Source organism: Chelonia mydas, chromosome 9, assembly GCF_015237465.2.
Source record: "Chelonia mydas isolate rCheMyd1 chromosome 9, rCheMyd1.pri.v2, whole genome shotgun sequence".
Classification (NCBI taxonomy): Eukaryota; Metazoa; Chordata; order Testudines; family Cheloniidae; genus Chelonia; species Chelonia mydas.
Genome location: NC_057855.1, coordinates 35,720,605 through 35,736,392, shown reverse-complemented (window position 1 = coordinate 35,736,392; position 15,788 = coordinate 35,720,605). Strand labels below are relative to the sequence as shown.

Genomic DNA, 15,788 nt, shown 5'->3' with positions numbered 1-15,788 from the left:
GTAAAACAACAAATTGGGCTGTTCTATTTAGGGTGACCAGATGTCCCGATTTTATAGAGACAGTCCCGATATTTGGGGCTATGTCTTATATAGGCTCCTATTACCCCACCCCCATCCCGATTTTTCACAGTTACTGTCTAGTCACCCTAGTTCTATTGTATCTAATCTACTATGTCTAGGGGAGGATTTTCAGTGGCAGTTATGCTCCTTCGTCACTTAGGCGCTTTTGAAAATCCCACCCTTTAATTTTAAGTAGCTCATCATAATGATAAGTAAGGCCTGGATTTTCAGATTTAGACCTAGGCACCTGAATGCACATTTAAGTGTCTATGCCCTAATTTTCAAATGGGCATAGGCAAAAGTATGCATGCCTAACTTTGGTATGCAAATTCCCCCAGTGTGCTCGTGTGAGGTGGAACTATATGCGGCTATACCTAAGTGCACGCACATAGCCTTACTGTGTGGAGATTTGTATGCCAAAGTCAAGCGTGCACTTGCTTTAAAATTTGGACCCTGAATATCAGTTTAGGCACTTAAATGTCTAAGTGTTAAATAAGGATGTAGGTACTGAGATTTCCAAGACAATCTAGGGATTTAGACAGGTGTTCCATTAAAATTAATGGGAAGATATGGAAAAGAGTCATCTTTTGCAAGTTTTTTTGCCTAATCATTGAACTAGCACTGCAGCGTTGACATTTCCAGCTGATATAGTTAATAACTGGTATTAAACAGGATTGTTATGGAAACTTAAAAGAATATATTACAATATTCACACTTTAAATGTTGCTGATTAGAATACTCTCAATTGCAGGGTTTCATATGAAACCGCTTTTGACACATTATTCTGTGAATGTACTTTGTCTTTGCTCACCTTCATTGGCTTGGCTCCTTCTTCATCTGAACTTTTAAATTCAATACATACTGTTATGTTTCGCGCCTGCAATAGTGATGCGTTAAAAGTGTAATTAGAAATCATTAGCCCATAAAAATACATACAAACTAAGATGTGTGAAATAGAACAGGTTCTACTTAAAAGCTGGAGAATACTATGAATGATGAGCCATATCCTAAATACTTGCAGCTCCCCGCAAAAATCACTGGAAATAAATGTGTAAAAAGGAGAAGGACCTGCAGGCACCAAACTAGGCTTCAAATGCATTGTGCAAAGGCAGAGCGTAAAGGGACCAGTATTTAGCCCTGTCTTGAGTTTAATTCATATTCAATCAGTATGAATATGCATATAAGCTCTCAAGGTTCATTTAAGAGAGGATCATCTGTACACATATTTATATTAAAATATATTTCCCTAGAATATTGCCCAAAAAGCAATTACTGAACTACATCTTCTTTGAAATGCCTTCATAGCATAAAAGGTTCCTTTAATCTGTAAAATCACTTCCAGGAAATTCTTACTGTGCTTAAAGGTTCCATAAAGAATTAAATAGACTGCAAGTTAGTTCAGTAATTTAGGATCCTATTCTGCCACCTTTAGCTATGATGAGTAGTTCTACTGTACCTTGCTGAAGCTTTTTTGGCTATCGTACTTGAGATGTTTTGGATAGATGTATACTTGGTTCTTATACACTCTATAAGGCCGGGAATATTTTGTTGATTCTTGTACAAATTCTTCCACTTCCACCGTAGGTTGATGCTCCTCTGTATTATAAAATGGCTTGATTGGGATAAAAGATGATGTTACACAATCTTCAAAAAAATAAAATAAAAAAACAATCAGAAAATGAAGTTGTCATTTTATAAATACACTAATAATAAGTATGTAGGATGTAATATCCAATATCAAGACACAAAGGGCCAAATTCTATCCCCTTTTACAGCAGTGTAAATCTATAGTAATTGCACTGATTTACATTTAAGTTAAACATAGCACCGAATAACCTTTGAATATGCAGTATCCAAGACAAAGCACAGTAGTATCATTCCAACTCTTATAATTTCAGCAAAGTTATAGCTCTAAATACAACTGAAGTGTCATTAAAAGATAGATTGTTTCTACTGGAGTTAACATCTCTATTTAGCCCATTTTTTCATTTACTTTTCAAAGTTCATCTGCTATCTAACCGGCAGCCAATGAAATCAAGAGATACGTTACTTAGAACTAGATTTAATACATTAGAGAATCAGAGTATCTGAATTAAGTTCAAGAGATAGCTGATGAACAGAAGTCTCCTGTCATCCAGACAGCAGAGTAACTCAGCACAGATGTCACAAAAGCACAGATTGGTATTGCAATGTATGCTACTAAATCAGCAACAAGCTTGGTCTCAGTAGGAAAATATCCATGGCTGTCTGCACTACACTAGTCCGAGGAGGACAGAGACACTGATTCCTATTCAAATGAAAAGCAACCTGAGGCTCAACCCTGCAAACTCTAGAGCCAACCAAGAGGTAGTCAGATCATGCAAACAAGCTCTCCCTGCCTCTTTTATATCCTAACTTTCCCCTTTGCTCCCTTCAGAACCTCCACAATGAGAAATCATGCCACTATCAGGCTGGAATAAATCTTCTATGGGACTACAAGATGTAGAGCAAAGGTGAACAAACTACGGCCCGTGGGACACTCCTGCCCGGCCCCTGAGCTCCTGGCCCGGGGAGGCTGGTCCCTGGCCCCTCCCCGGCAGCCTCAGTGTGTTGTGCCGCCGGCGCAATGCTCTGGGCGGCTGGGCAGTGCAGTTGCAGAGCTGCGGCCTGACCTGGCTACCAGCCACCTGTGCTCCAGGCAGGGAGGTAAGGGGGCAGGGAGCAGGGGGGTTGGACAGGGGGCAGGGGAGTTGGGGGGGATGGTCAGGGGGCAGGGATGTGGATAGGGGTTGGGGTGGTCAGAGGGTGGGAACAGGGGGATTGGATGGGGCAGGGGTCCCGGGGGGGCAGTCAGGAATGAGGGGGGGGATTGGATGGGGTGGCAGGGGGCAGTCAGGGGACAGGGAGCAGGGTGTGGTGGATGGGGCAGGAGTCCCGAGGGGGCTGTCAGGATACAGGGAACAGCGGAGATTGGATGGGGCAGGAGTCACAGGGGAGCCATCAGGGTGTAAGAAGCAGGGGGGTCGGTAGGGGGCAGGGGCTGGGCCACGCCTGGTTGTTTGGGGAGACACAGCCTCCCCTAACTGACTCTCCATACAATTTTGGAAACCCGATGTGGCCCTCAGGCCAAAAAGTTTGCCTGCCCCGATGTAGAGCCTGTTTCTCTGATCAATTACTAAGTTTTCTTTTTAACAAACTTAAAGGGTTCAGCCTTCCTTCCAGCCAATTTCTCATGCTTGCTCTCAGTCATTTTCATCCCTAGCTGTCAGGTGTATTCCTGAAATAAGCTAGAAAGTGCCATTCATGGAAGCCTTTGTCCTTTACCTCCCAATGAATACTAGTAGTGTCAAAGGTGAATAGCTGAATTACATTCCCTTAGTACTGATCAGCCAATATGGGCCAATGGCTACCGTAAGTGGTTCTTTATCTGATTTATTCTCATTAGCTCCATGAAGTTGGTCACTTTAGCTGACCTCAAAAATCCTTCCTCAGCCAATGAAAAATTCAATGGTCACACTCAGGCTTTTGAGAGTTCTTTCCCAAATTACTAACATTCCATCATCCTGGAAGATTCTGATCCCAGGTTAGGATGTCTTGGCCTGCATAGTAGAGTCCAGTAATTTTTCCATGAGCACTTGGCTGGACAGAGTCCCGGCACTCTGCTCTGGAGAAGGGGATACATTATTGCTCTACTGCCTCCAAATGATTAGCCCCACTGGGCTAGCAGCCGTGATAGGTATATTTCTGATTGAAACAACCGATATATAAGATAGGAATGAAAGGCCTTAAGAGGATACTGGGATATTGCCTTCAACCTATTCCTTTTATTTTAAATGACCTAGGAAGAACTCTGCTGAAAAAATTAAAATTTTCCAACAAAAACTAAGGAAAAGTTTTGTAAAAGTTTTCAGAAAAAAAAAGCCAATTTTTTCTGCCATCTCTAGAATGAGACCATCTCCATGTTTGAATATCTGCACCACTGTTGTACCAGCAATGGTCTCTGTTAGGTTCTCAGAAAGAGACAGTTTCTATTTTGTTGGTACCCAGTATTACCTAACACAGAATCCTGAGGACTCTTTATTCCAGCCCCTTCCCTGAAATGTATTGCATTTCTAGCAGCTCACAGAATATAGTGATATAGACCCATATATTTCCCTACTTTGTCAAATTAACTGTAAAGGGGAGAAAATAATGCAAAAACATTACAGCTTTTAAAGAGCAATGGCACAGGAACTGTGACAAAGTGGGGGGTTCTCTTGGTTTTTTTTCAATGGTTTTCATGCGGAGGGGGTGGGACTCAGTTTCCCTGGGTGTTACTGGTCTAACAAGGTGATGGGAGAGGGAGTTTGTTGTTACAGAGGACCAGCAAGGGAATTTGGGACCCCAGCCAATGGCCTGGAGAATGGATACCCCAGCAACTGGTGACCGGGAGGCCTAGCTTGGGAGTCACAGCCTGTTCTGGCCAGTGGGAGGACAATGGGCTGCAAAGAGAGGACCCTGGTGACTGACCAGCTGGTTCCAGCCAGAAGGGTGCAAAGGACAGCTGAGAGGAGAGGAGGGTTTACCTGGATAGAAGACAATGGACAGAAGTGGGGTTTGGGGGAGGTGATATCAGACACTCAGCTGGAAAGCATGGGGGCTTGGGACTGGAAAGAGAGAGCAGGCAGGGCCCACTGGATGCAGGAGAGACTTAGATGTGCTGTGCTGAGGGAGGCCAGGCCTGAAGGCCCTGAGAGTTTCCTATGCTGTGTTCAGACACTCAAATAAACCCTCCTGTTTTACACTGGCTGACAGTCACTCTGTTCTAGAGAACAGGGTTGCATTATTCACTCTGGGAGTGGAGGCCCCGGGGGTCCAGTGGGAGGCCATGGCGAGAGACAGGCATGCTAAGGCTCAGAGAGGTACGGTTCCAGGAGGCAGAGGGGCTTAATCCCCGAGAAAGAGTGGACCCCCGGGGAAGGGCTGTCACACTGAAGGGGGTTCCCCCCCAGGGTCCGTACAGGCCAAGAGGGGGCACGACCTGTGAGTCCATGACAGGAAAATTGTACCACACCATCACCACCCAGGAACTGTGGATCCCAGTCAGTGTATGAAGTCATTTTCAGTGCAAACACACACATCCGGTCATGTTGCTATTGACTACCAGGCCACTAGCTATTCTCTGTGACTCCACTGAGTGGAGCCTCAGAGCCCTGTTTTTTTAAATGTGGATTTAGTCTGAGATAAAGGGGGAACACCCCAACTATAGCACTTATTGCTTACCTTCCTACCATACCCTCTGGCCCTGCTCCCTTCCTGTGAATTGTCTGGCAGATGCATGGATATTTTGCAGAAGGGAGACTTTTGGTTATATAGCATAGGAGGGACATCTCACGTAGCTGCCAACACTCCCCTTGCAGGATGTATATATGTTTGGCTCCCTTTCATCAGTCAGCAGAGGGGCCAGGGGTTTTATATCAGGTTAAACACTGACAACTTCTCCTAATTTTCAGTACTTCAGGCACTTGCTGGACATATTGTAAATCAAGCATTATTAAAACAGAGATTCTCCTTCTGATGTCTAATGCAGATTGATGCTAATCCTCAGCAGTGTAATGTCAGTTCTTAGAGAGACAGTCTTGCTGGGATTGCTGGCCAACTCTTTTTTCATTAACTTTCCTTAGCATTGGCTAAGAATAATTAAAATTTTCATAGAATCATAGAATATCAGGGTTGGAAGGGACCTCAGGAGGTCATCTAGTCCAACCCCCTGCTCAAAGCAGGACCAATCCCCAATCAAATCATCCCAGACATGGCTTTGTCAAGCCTGACCTTAAAAACTTCTAAGGAAGGAGATTCTACCACCTCCCTAGGTAACACATTCCAGTGTTTCACCACCCTCCTAGTGAAAAAGTTTTTCCTAATATCCAACCTAAACCTCCCCCACTGCAACTTGAGACCATTACTTCTTGTCCTGTCCTCTTCTACCACTGAGAATAGTCTAGAACCATCCTCTCTGGAACCACCTCTCAGGTAGTTGAAAGCAGCTATCAAATCCTCCCTCATTCTTCTCTTCTGCAGACTAAACAATCCCAGTTCCCTCAGCCTCTCCTCCTAAGTCATGTGTTCCAGACCCCTAATCATTTTTGTTGCCCTTCGCTGGACTCTCTCCAATTTATCCACATCCTTCTTGTAGTGTGGGGCCCAAAACTGGACACAGTTCTCCAGATGAGGCCTCACCAATGTTGAATAGAGGGGAACGATCACGTCCCTCGATCTGCTTGCTATGCCCCTACTTATACATCCCAAAATGCCATTGGCCTTCTTGGCAACAAGGGCACACTGCTGACTCATATGCAGCTTCTCGTCCACTGTAACCCCTAGGTCCTTTTCTGCAGAACTGCTGCCGAGCCATTCGGTCCCTAGTCTGTAGCTGTGCATTGGGTTCTTCCGTCCTAAGTGCAGGACCCTGCACTTATCTTTATTGAACCTCATCAGATTTCTTTTGGCCCAATCCTCCAATTTGTCTAGGTCCCTCTGTATCCTATCCCTGCCCTCCAGCGTATCTACCACTCCTCCCAGTTTAGTATCATCTGCAAATTTGCTGAGAGTGCAATCCACACCATCCTCCAGATCATTTATGAAGATATTGAACAAAACCGGCCCCAGGACCGACCCCTGGGGCACTCCACTTGACACCGGCTGCCAACTAGACATGGAGCCATTGATCACTACCCGTTGAGCCCGACAATCTAGCCAACTTTCTACCCACCTTATAGTGCATTCATCCAGCCCATACTTCTTTAACTTGCTGACAAGAATACTGTGGGAGACCGTGTCAAAAGCTTTGCTAAAGTCAAGGAACAATACATCCACTGCTTTCCCTTCATCCACAGAACCAGTAATCTCATCATAGAAGGCAATTAGATTAGTCAGGCATGACCTACCCTTGGTGAATCCATGGAAAAGGAGATGTTAAACACAGCCTGCTGCTTTAGGGCCTGGTCCAAAGTCCACTAAAGTAAAGAGGTGTCTTTAAATTCACTGCAATGAGCTTTTGATCAGGCCCTTAGAGGAAGGCAAATTTTCTGATGCCAAAGGACTTTTCAAGCTGTTATTAATAGTTCACGGTGGGATTTTCAATGGAGCCAATGGGATCTGGGCAGCTAGATCCCACTGACTTTTGATAACTTTCATAGGCACTGACCCTGGTCGTGTTCTGGAGCTGAAGCAAGCCACGGAAAAAAAATAGTGGATGCTCAGCACCCAGCAGTCACAGCTACAATAACAACACTTCCTACAGGGGCTGATCCAAAATCCACGAAAGTCAATTAGTCTTTCAGTTGATTTCAGTGCATTTTGAATCAGGCCCCTTTACATGCACAGACTGTGACTCATCAAATGAACACAGGACATGCTCTTCCTTCAATACAAAATAGGTTACTTCAAGGCACAGAAAAAGATAAAGAACAGTTGAATATGCACTGGTTAAAAAAGAATCAAAACAAACCCCCAAATTACAGTTCCTTCTTTCCTGTCTTCCAGAACAACACAATAATTAATTTTAAAGGCTCACATTAAATTTTATAAACCCAGAATAATTATAAAATGGAATCATACTTGGGTGTTCCAAAGGGAAACAATTTACTGCAATGTCTAGGTTGCCAGGTATGGTCTGTATTTTGCTAATCTTCTCTGCTCTGGAATGACAGAAATGAAAACATTTTAGGAAGTTGGTGTAGAGAATGCAAGAGGGGATGTAATTTCTGATTTAAGAGAGCAAAATGAAATATCACCAGTTATTTAAATCATGAAATAGTGAAAGGTAAACCGTATTTAACAGAGCTACCAAACTGCATAAGAAAAACAAGTGCATTACTTTCCTAATAAAATTAAAATGGGTTAATAGATATGAAATCAAAATAACACTTTGATTAATAGAAAAATCTTACTTCCAACTAATTCCTACTTGCAAAATAGTTTCATATGCTCCCACAAAACCCTCGGCCCATATTCTCCCTACCGTCTCCTCAGCAAAGGGTGACTGGACTCCAGCAGATCCAAACCCAGGGGTGCAGAAGTGAGAAGTGTTGCTTCATTCCTGCCTTCTCTGTGGAAGTACTTCCTTGGGGATTTTGTGGGGAGAGGGATTCATGGGAAAGGAAGGAGTCATATGGAAGAGAGTCATGAAGGACCCATGGACTTTTGCATCTGAATTAGTGAAGACCTCATCAGCATTAACTTACTGCTTTTCAATTTGCTTACTGCTCTACAGTTTGAAACATGCCCCCCTTTAATGGGAATTCTGAGAACACTCACTTGTGGGGAGCTTAGGGCATCATGGCTCCTGCAGCAGCTATATTGAGAGGGGACAGAGGCACAGGCATTGTGCCTGCATGGATGCCCTGAGGATGCCAAAGTGATCTTGTTCTTCTCTAAAAAAGGAGATGCTTCAGACAAGCTGACTAATGCATCTGTGGCCAACCCCTTAGCTTACTGGGGATGTCAGTGAACGTACTGCCGTATACTTGTAACTATGAGGATTAAGGGCCTGATCCAAAGCCTATGTGAGTCCTTCCATTGACTTCAGCATTGGATCAAATCATAAAGAATTTCCTACAACGGGAATTGTGATGTTTTGTCAAATTAATGTGTTTTTTGAGGGTTGTTTTTTGGATATGAGGAGACAGGAAGATATTCTGGGCCTGATTCTCTTGTCACACTGGTGCAAATATATCGACTTCGATGGAATTACTCCTGATTTACACTTCTGTGAGAGGAGAACCAGCTAAATCAGAATTTCAGAATTCACGTAATGGCAAACATTTGAGAAAAGTAGATGATTCCAATGTCCACTATACAGGTTGCCGTGGAGTTCCCAATTATAAAAAATAGGGAGGGATGGGAGAGCCATTAAAGGATTCTTTTCATTTTCATGTATATTTCTCTTTTTCTCACAGTGTGTTCTTGCTTGTTCTTCCACCTGCACCTTCCCTAATTGACACTAATTCCATGAATCACTATCTTTTAATTGTAATAATGTGTATTAATGTCAAATTCCTTTCCAATTATCCTGGAAAGCTCAGTCAAAAAACACTCTTTGGCAGATAATGGACTAACGTGAAAAACATGCATTTAATATGGCTATTTTGACACACTCGCCAATGTGAACAAGGACACTAATGAAAATAGCATTATAACCTTAGGCCTCTCCCAAGCTGACCTAAAACCCATTCCTTACCTTCTGTATTCGGCTATTAATTTAATCAAATCTTCAGTTGAAATCTTGCTACTTTCTTGCCTGAACAAAGGTGAAAATCGGGAGTCTCTGTCAACATTTCCCTGATTATCCTTAAACACTGGTCTACAAAGAGAGAAAACAACATATATTTGATGATAGCCAAGCATGCTTAGTCATATTACTTGAGAATTTTCAATTCACACATAATTGTTCATCACTGATGACACAGTATGAACTCCTGTGCAAAAGTCAAAGGGAACATATAGTTAAAATTGCTCTCCATGACATATACTTTAAAGTAAACGTGCTATTCTTAGTTCCTGTTAGGGGATGTATCTGAATCATACTTGGGTGTTCCAAAGGGACACAATTTATGTGTGTATGTAGGCGCCAGTCCTGCAAAGATTTAGATATACATTTAATTTTATGCAATGTGAATCGTTCTACTGACTTCAATAAGATTACTCACAGTGCACAAAGTTCATAGATTCACAGGGACCATTCTGATCATTTGGTTTGACCACATGCATAAGACAGACCACAAAATTTCACCAAGTTATTCATACATCAAGCTGATAACTTCTGGCTGACCTAGTGCATATCTTTTAGAAAGACATCCAATCTTGATTTTAAAGACTTTAAGTGATGGAAAATTAATCACACCCTGAGGTAAATAGTTCCAATGGTTAATTGCCTTGACTGTAAAAACAAACAAGCAAACAAACAACAACCCAAACCCCAAATACACACTGCACCTTATTTCCCCTCTGAATTTTTAAAGCTTCAGCTCTCAGCCATTGGCTTTGCTTATGATAAAATAAGCACATCTGTAAGTCTTTGCCGGAGTGGGGACTTAGAATGTGTGGGGACTTAGAATGTAACTTCTTTGGGGCAGGGAGCCAGATTTTCCAGCCCATTAAATCTGCTTTGCACCTCTCCAAAATCACAAGGGTAGATTTACACTGGTGTAACTTGTCTCAATACATGTTTGAAGAGTTCTAACTACACTTTTGATTATATAAACAACTAATTGTAGAAAAAAGAGATATCATATTATAATTAAGAAAAATACATATCAGCTTTTGATTGCACAGGAAATCATTCTCAGATATTTCCACTTCTGCTCATTGCCACTTTCAGGATTTAATTAAGACATTCCAGTGCCCTTTGAATTGCCCAAGGGTTCAAACACTCTGGCTGGATTGGATACTATAACAGCTGTGCAATCAAACAACATTGGATTCAACTGCATCACGAAAAAAGATTGCTTAAGAAAAGTAAAATGCTTTTGACACAAAGGGCTACTCCACAAAGCAAGTAGCCAGTGTTTCTTCCCTAATTTACCTCTCTGTTATACTGCCAGTGAAAAAATAATTGATGTCAGCAGGAAATATTGCCAGATACTAAATAACGGAGTAAACCCCGAGAAGAAGATTCTACTGATAAGGACAAATGTACAATGTCTTAACTCAGTTAGCTGAGGTGGAGGGACCAACATTAAATTTCTCCATAACTACAGGGAAGTAACTTAACTCTGTTTTATCAAATGCTTTTAGCATTGTTTCTATTCTCCAAAGCCTTAGGTCTCCAGATTATCAGGAGAGATGTATGAAATAACCAATAAGTAGCCTCCGTTGTGCCACTAGAATTTGTCGAGTGACTGCAGAGTCACTGTGGGATGGGGGAAGATTTCTTTCTCTCTGTTCCCCATGCATTCAGTTACTTTAGCACAGTGGTTCTCAACCAGGGGTACACGTACCCCTGGGGGCACAAAGAAGTCTTCCAGGGGGTACATCAACTCATCTAGCTATTTGCCTAGTTTTATAACAGGCTACATAAAAAGTACGAGCGAAGTCAGTACAAACTAAAAGACAATGACTTGTTTATACTGCTCTATATACTATACACTGAAATGTAAGTACAATATTTGTGTTCCAATTGATTTATTTTATAATTATATGGTAAAAATGAGAAAGTCAGCATTTTTTCAGTAATAGTGTGCTGTGACACCTTTGTATTTTTAGGTCTGATTTTGTAAGCAAGTAGTTTAAGTGAGGTGAAACCTGGGGGTACATAAGACACATCAGACCCCTGAAAGGGGTGCAGTTGTCTGAAAATGTTGAGAGCCACTGCTCTAGCAACTGAGGCCTTAAAACACAGCATCCAGGCTAGAAGAGTAAGGTGGGGAGATGTCAGTCCAAAAATACTGATGGACTTTCACTGCAGATTAAAAAGAAAAGGTATGTAAGTAGTGCACACAAAATATAAATATATTAATACAAACAGGTAACTGTTGTGGAATTAGGTGCTGCACCTTTAAGGGCTGAGCTTCCTAGACAGAGTTTCAGGGCACTGAGAAGCTCTTGTTGTTATGCACAGCCAGTTGTAACCAAACGTGGAACAAAGCAGATTTCTTGCAAGCCTTGTGTGATCACTGAACACCAAAACTGCATGAAAACTACGCACGTGAATGAACGAAATAGGCAACCGTGTATGCAAATAGATTCTTACATCAGCAATCACCCACCTGCAATAAACCATCTTTACAGCCTATTTTGTTACTATTCATATTTTGTGTATGCAGTTAGAAAATTTGGTCTCCTTTAGGCACATGTTATAATGGGGCTTATGTATATACACTGAGAAGAGAATTATGTGGCTTTTTGCTTGCCAGATCATACTGGTATCTCAGTTATTAGGGTTTAATAAAAGCTGAAGAATTGCTTTTGGAGCAAGCATTATGTGTATTACAGCTCTAGTTAACTAACTTCAGCCTTAAACTTTGCTAGATAGATTTATATTATGAGTCACACTTGCGAGTGAGAGTCCCTGACCATAGAAAGTAATCTACAGTGATTTGATAATGACAGCTGACATTGAACAAAACTTGAGTTAATTCAAAGAAAGGGATGGATCATAAAATGCTCATAAAATCCAGGAATTTAACATTTGAATAATAATTTATTGACTCTCTACTGATCATTCCTTGTGTACTACAAGCCTCCTTTTTGGAAAAGTCCTAGATAACTAAAAAGGAATTAAACTTTAATATTGTTCTATAAAAATACTCTGAAAACCAATAGAATTTAATAAATAATGAGATCCTTTGTTAACCTTTTAAACATTTCTATATAATTTTTTAGTATGGATTTCATTAGCTATTACATTGTAATTATACTGGTTCTGTAGGTTAAAATATCTGTAGAAAGGTCACAATTTAATATTAAACTTGGTATGACATTTCTTAAGGGTTGGCTAAGATACTGTGGAGGGATGGCTCACCTGTTTGGTCAGAGATACAGGGCCAGCTCCTCAGCTGGTATAAGTCAGCATAGTTTCATTAGCTTCAGAGCAGCTATGCCAGTTTACACCAGCTGAGAATCTGGCCCCAAACCTTGCAAAGTGTTAAGAGAGTCATACTATGGGATCTGTGTAGATAGAGGGGGTTCAAGGCAAGAGGGTAATGTAAAAATTAATCCAAGTGAGTAAAGTTTCCCCACATCTATTAATGGAGACCAGACATACATCTACAAATCTTGGCAGGTTTGGTAGGAATATGAGAATGGAAGGCTGATGTATCACACTGTAATTCTAATGTATAGTGTAATTACAGTCACTTGCAAATATCTATAGTGCACCAAATGAGACCAATGCCAGAGAGAAATCCTGGCACAAACCTGAGTCAGCAACCTGAAGGCTGCACACAATTCTGTTATTAAATAAAGTAATCAGAGTTTCAATTGCACGAAGGACAACATGACACATATGCAATTGTCATATTTTGGTTGAGTGAATGAATATGTAAAAATCACACTGTGGCCATCTGTAACTGCTTTAAATTATAATAACTCAAAAGGGAAAATTTCACAATAAAATGTGAACACAGTTAATGCAAGAAAATAAATAACTGGAAAATACATTTTCAACCCAAGATTTTTGCAATTTATCCCAGTCAAAACACTTTTTGTGTGGTGTGATGTGTGTCTTGTGGAAATATCCATTTTCAAGCTACAAAATTAGAAATAGATTTTATTGGATCAAATTCTTTGTTATATCAGTGTTTGTTACACTTCATTGTTCTTATGCTACTGGGAGTATGGCAATAGATTTACTCTGGATTTACACTGGCATAAATGCGAGCAGAACGTGACCTACTGAACCAAATTCAACCCTGGCATAACACCAGTGCTGTCAATGTGTTTATGAATGTAGTGAATTTGGACTAATGTGTTTCTGCTACACCGTGTCATCTGCCATGTTCTCATTAATGATGGAGAAGTTTAAGAAGAGCCAATAATTAGACCACAGCATATTTCAGAGTGGAAAAGAAGTCTGTAGTTTGAGGCCCCAAAGTAGGATTCTCAAATTAAGCAGGGGAGCACCAATCTCACCTGTGGGTCCTGTTCCGGTGGGTGTGCTCAGACCATGCCTAACACCTGTGAGCTGCCAGGCCCCCCCGCCCCACCATCAGGAGGGCCAGAGGCAGGCAACCAATAGGTGGAGGGGCAGCAGACTGCCTTAGTGATCAAAAGACACTGGGGGGCACAGGGAGCGAGCACAAGAGAGATATCAAGCATCAGCAGCAAAGAGGGATGTTTTTGGTTGCTAGGACATGGACTACTTAAGTGGCTGACCTGGCTTAGATGCCTAATTCCAGGAGAGGATTTGTGGCTGAGGATCCTGAAGCACTTAAGCCCCTCTCCTTGGCATTTCTCTCCTTGCGACCTTAGGAAGCTCCCCTTTCAGCTGATCGGCTTCATAAAATCCCTTCTCAAGGCAGGTAACACTCCACACGCTCTACCTGGGGAGCCTGTCACCCAGACTGGAGATGAGTTTGCTTACTAACGACCTGATCCAGAAAGGTGCCAAGAGATTTCACATCCCACTTAGCTCGATGGGTGTGAGGGTTTAGGGATGCTGATGAAGGGCTCGATCATGTCTGCTAGACTCGGCTCACAATGGGGTTATTGCAGAGTAGTGCTGCGCTGGTGGGAGCTCTTGACTGAGTCACCATGCTTCTCAAGCTAATCAATGCACTGGAACAATGCAGCCCCTGCACATGCTCCCCCCTGTGACCAGCCAGCTCTGCCTCTGCCACCCCCGCCCCATGCCTGCAGGGAGTAGTCCCTGTGCAAAGGAGTCTGTTTCTTCTCCTGCCACACTAGTGGTACAGCATTGGGAATGAGCTAGGCAGGAGAGAGTTAATAAAGAAATAGCTTAGGTTTGGCTCCTAGCCTGCATATACCTCCATTGTACCTTCCCTTATATGCTGAAACTGTTCTGCCAAACCAACAGACAACTATTCATGTAATTTTGATGAATGGTCCTTTAGCCATATAAAGCTGATAAATATTGATGTGCATCCTTGAACTGGGTACAGTACAGCAGAACAAATTATCTTCCTTTTCCTTGAACAAGTAAACCCCTCTCCTTACTTTATTGGAGAGCAACCAAACTATCTGCCAATAAAATATAAATGAGTGCTTCTAATAGCTCAGCTTCGTTGTTATTTTGCCTCCCTCCCCACTTCTTCATCTCCGAACCTCTATAATTATAGAATCACCACCTCCATCTGCCCTGGGGGTGGCGACAGTGCCCTCTTGGGGCTCCACAGCTCCAAGTCAGGTAGGAGTATACCCATTCCAGACCCATTCCATGTGCATTACAACTACCCCTGATTGTCCTGGACAGCCCCTCAACTAGAAAGCTGTCAAGTGGGGGGAGGGGGAAGCTGCTGCTCCCCAACTGCTTCTGTAGGGCCTCCATTTAGTGCTCTACCATTCCTGAAACAAAATGGCAGGACAGAAGCTATAGAAGAAAAGTGCTTCTATGTCTAGCAGACCTTACTCCTTTGACCAAGGTTCCATTCCCCACTTGGTGCATATACTACAAACACAATGGGGAGCAGTGTCTGAGGTGCTACTGGACCCCACTGAGCAGTGCTCTCTGGACAGCAATAAATTGAGAAGTAGGACAAAGCTGAGGAGGAGACACCAAAACAGAAAAGGAGGAAGAAAGGAATCAAAGAAAAATAGAGACAGAGGGGAGGGAGAACAATACAGGAAGGGAGGAAACCAAGGCAGAAGGCAGGAATCCAGGTGTCAGGTATCACAAGGTGACTGGCCCCTTTAAGGGGAGACGTGGCCAGCCCTACCTCTGAGAGCAGATCCTAGAAAGGGACTGATACTGGTACTGCCAGGGAGTCAGCCTGGGCGCTGAGTGCTCTAACCCAGGGACAGAAAGACTCTCAAAGCCCAGAAAGGGGCTAAGAACAGGGCCCAGAGGATGGGCTGAAGAGAAGCCGCTGAAGGGCAAAGGAACTTTTTTGTTTGTTGGGATCTTTCAATTGGATTTTTATTACCCTAGAAAGGGTTAAATTTTGTTTGTGACTTGGCTGGAGGACTAAGCGACATCTCCAGTACAGGCCTGTAGAAAGTGGATGAGATGCACATTTGAGAAGGAAACAGGCAGGGAACATCTGCAGTGCCACACTTGGCCAGCAGGGGGGTACTCCAGGACTGGCACACCC

The 15,788-nt window shown here is 42.5% G+C and overlaps 1 protein-coding gene across 50 annotated transcripts in view; it reads right to left on the bottom strand.

Moving 5' to 3' along the window:
* DOCK10 (dedicator of cytokinesis 10) overlaps nt 1-15,788 on the bottom strand; it is a 247,285-nt gene that overhangs the window by 85,409 nt on the left and 146,088 nt on the right. For 25 of the 50 annotated variants that reach the window (XM_043523119.1, XM_043523112.1, XM_043523116.1 and 22 more), the window contains exons 15-19: nt 9,260-9,382; nt 8,042-8,143; nt 7,639-7,718; nt 1,517-1,704; nt 872-937 (exon numbers count right to left, since the gene is read on the bottom strand). In XM_043523119.1, coding sequence (XP_043379054.1) covers nt 872-937; nt 1,517-1,704; nt 7,639-7,718; nt 8,042-8,143; nt 9,260-9,382 — 559 coding nt within the window. The remainder of the gene's footprint in view (nt 1-871; nt 938-1,516; nt 1,705-7,638; nt 7,719-8,041; nt 8,144-9,259; nt 9,383-15,788) is intronic. The other 25 variants (XM_043523131.1, XM_043523117.1, XM_043523120.1 and 22 more) reach the window with 1 other exon arrangement.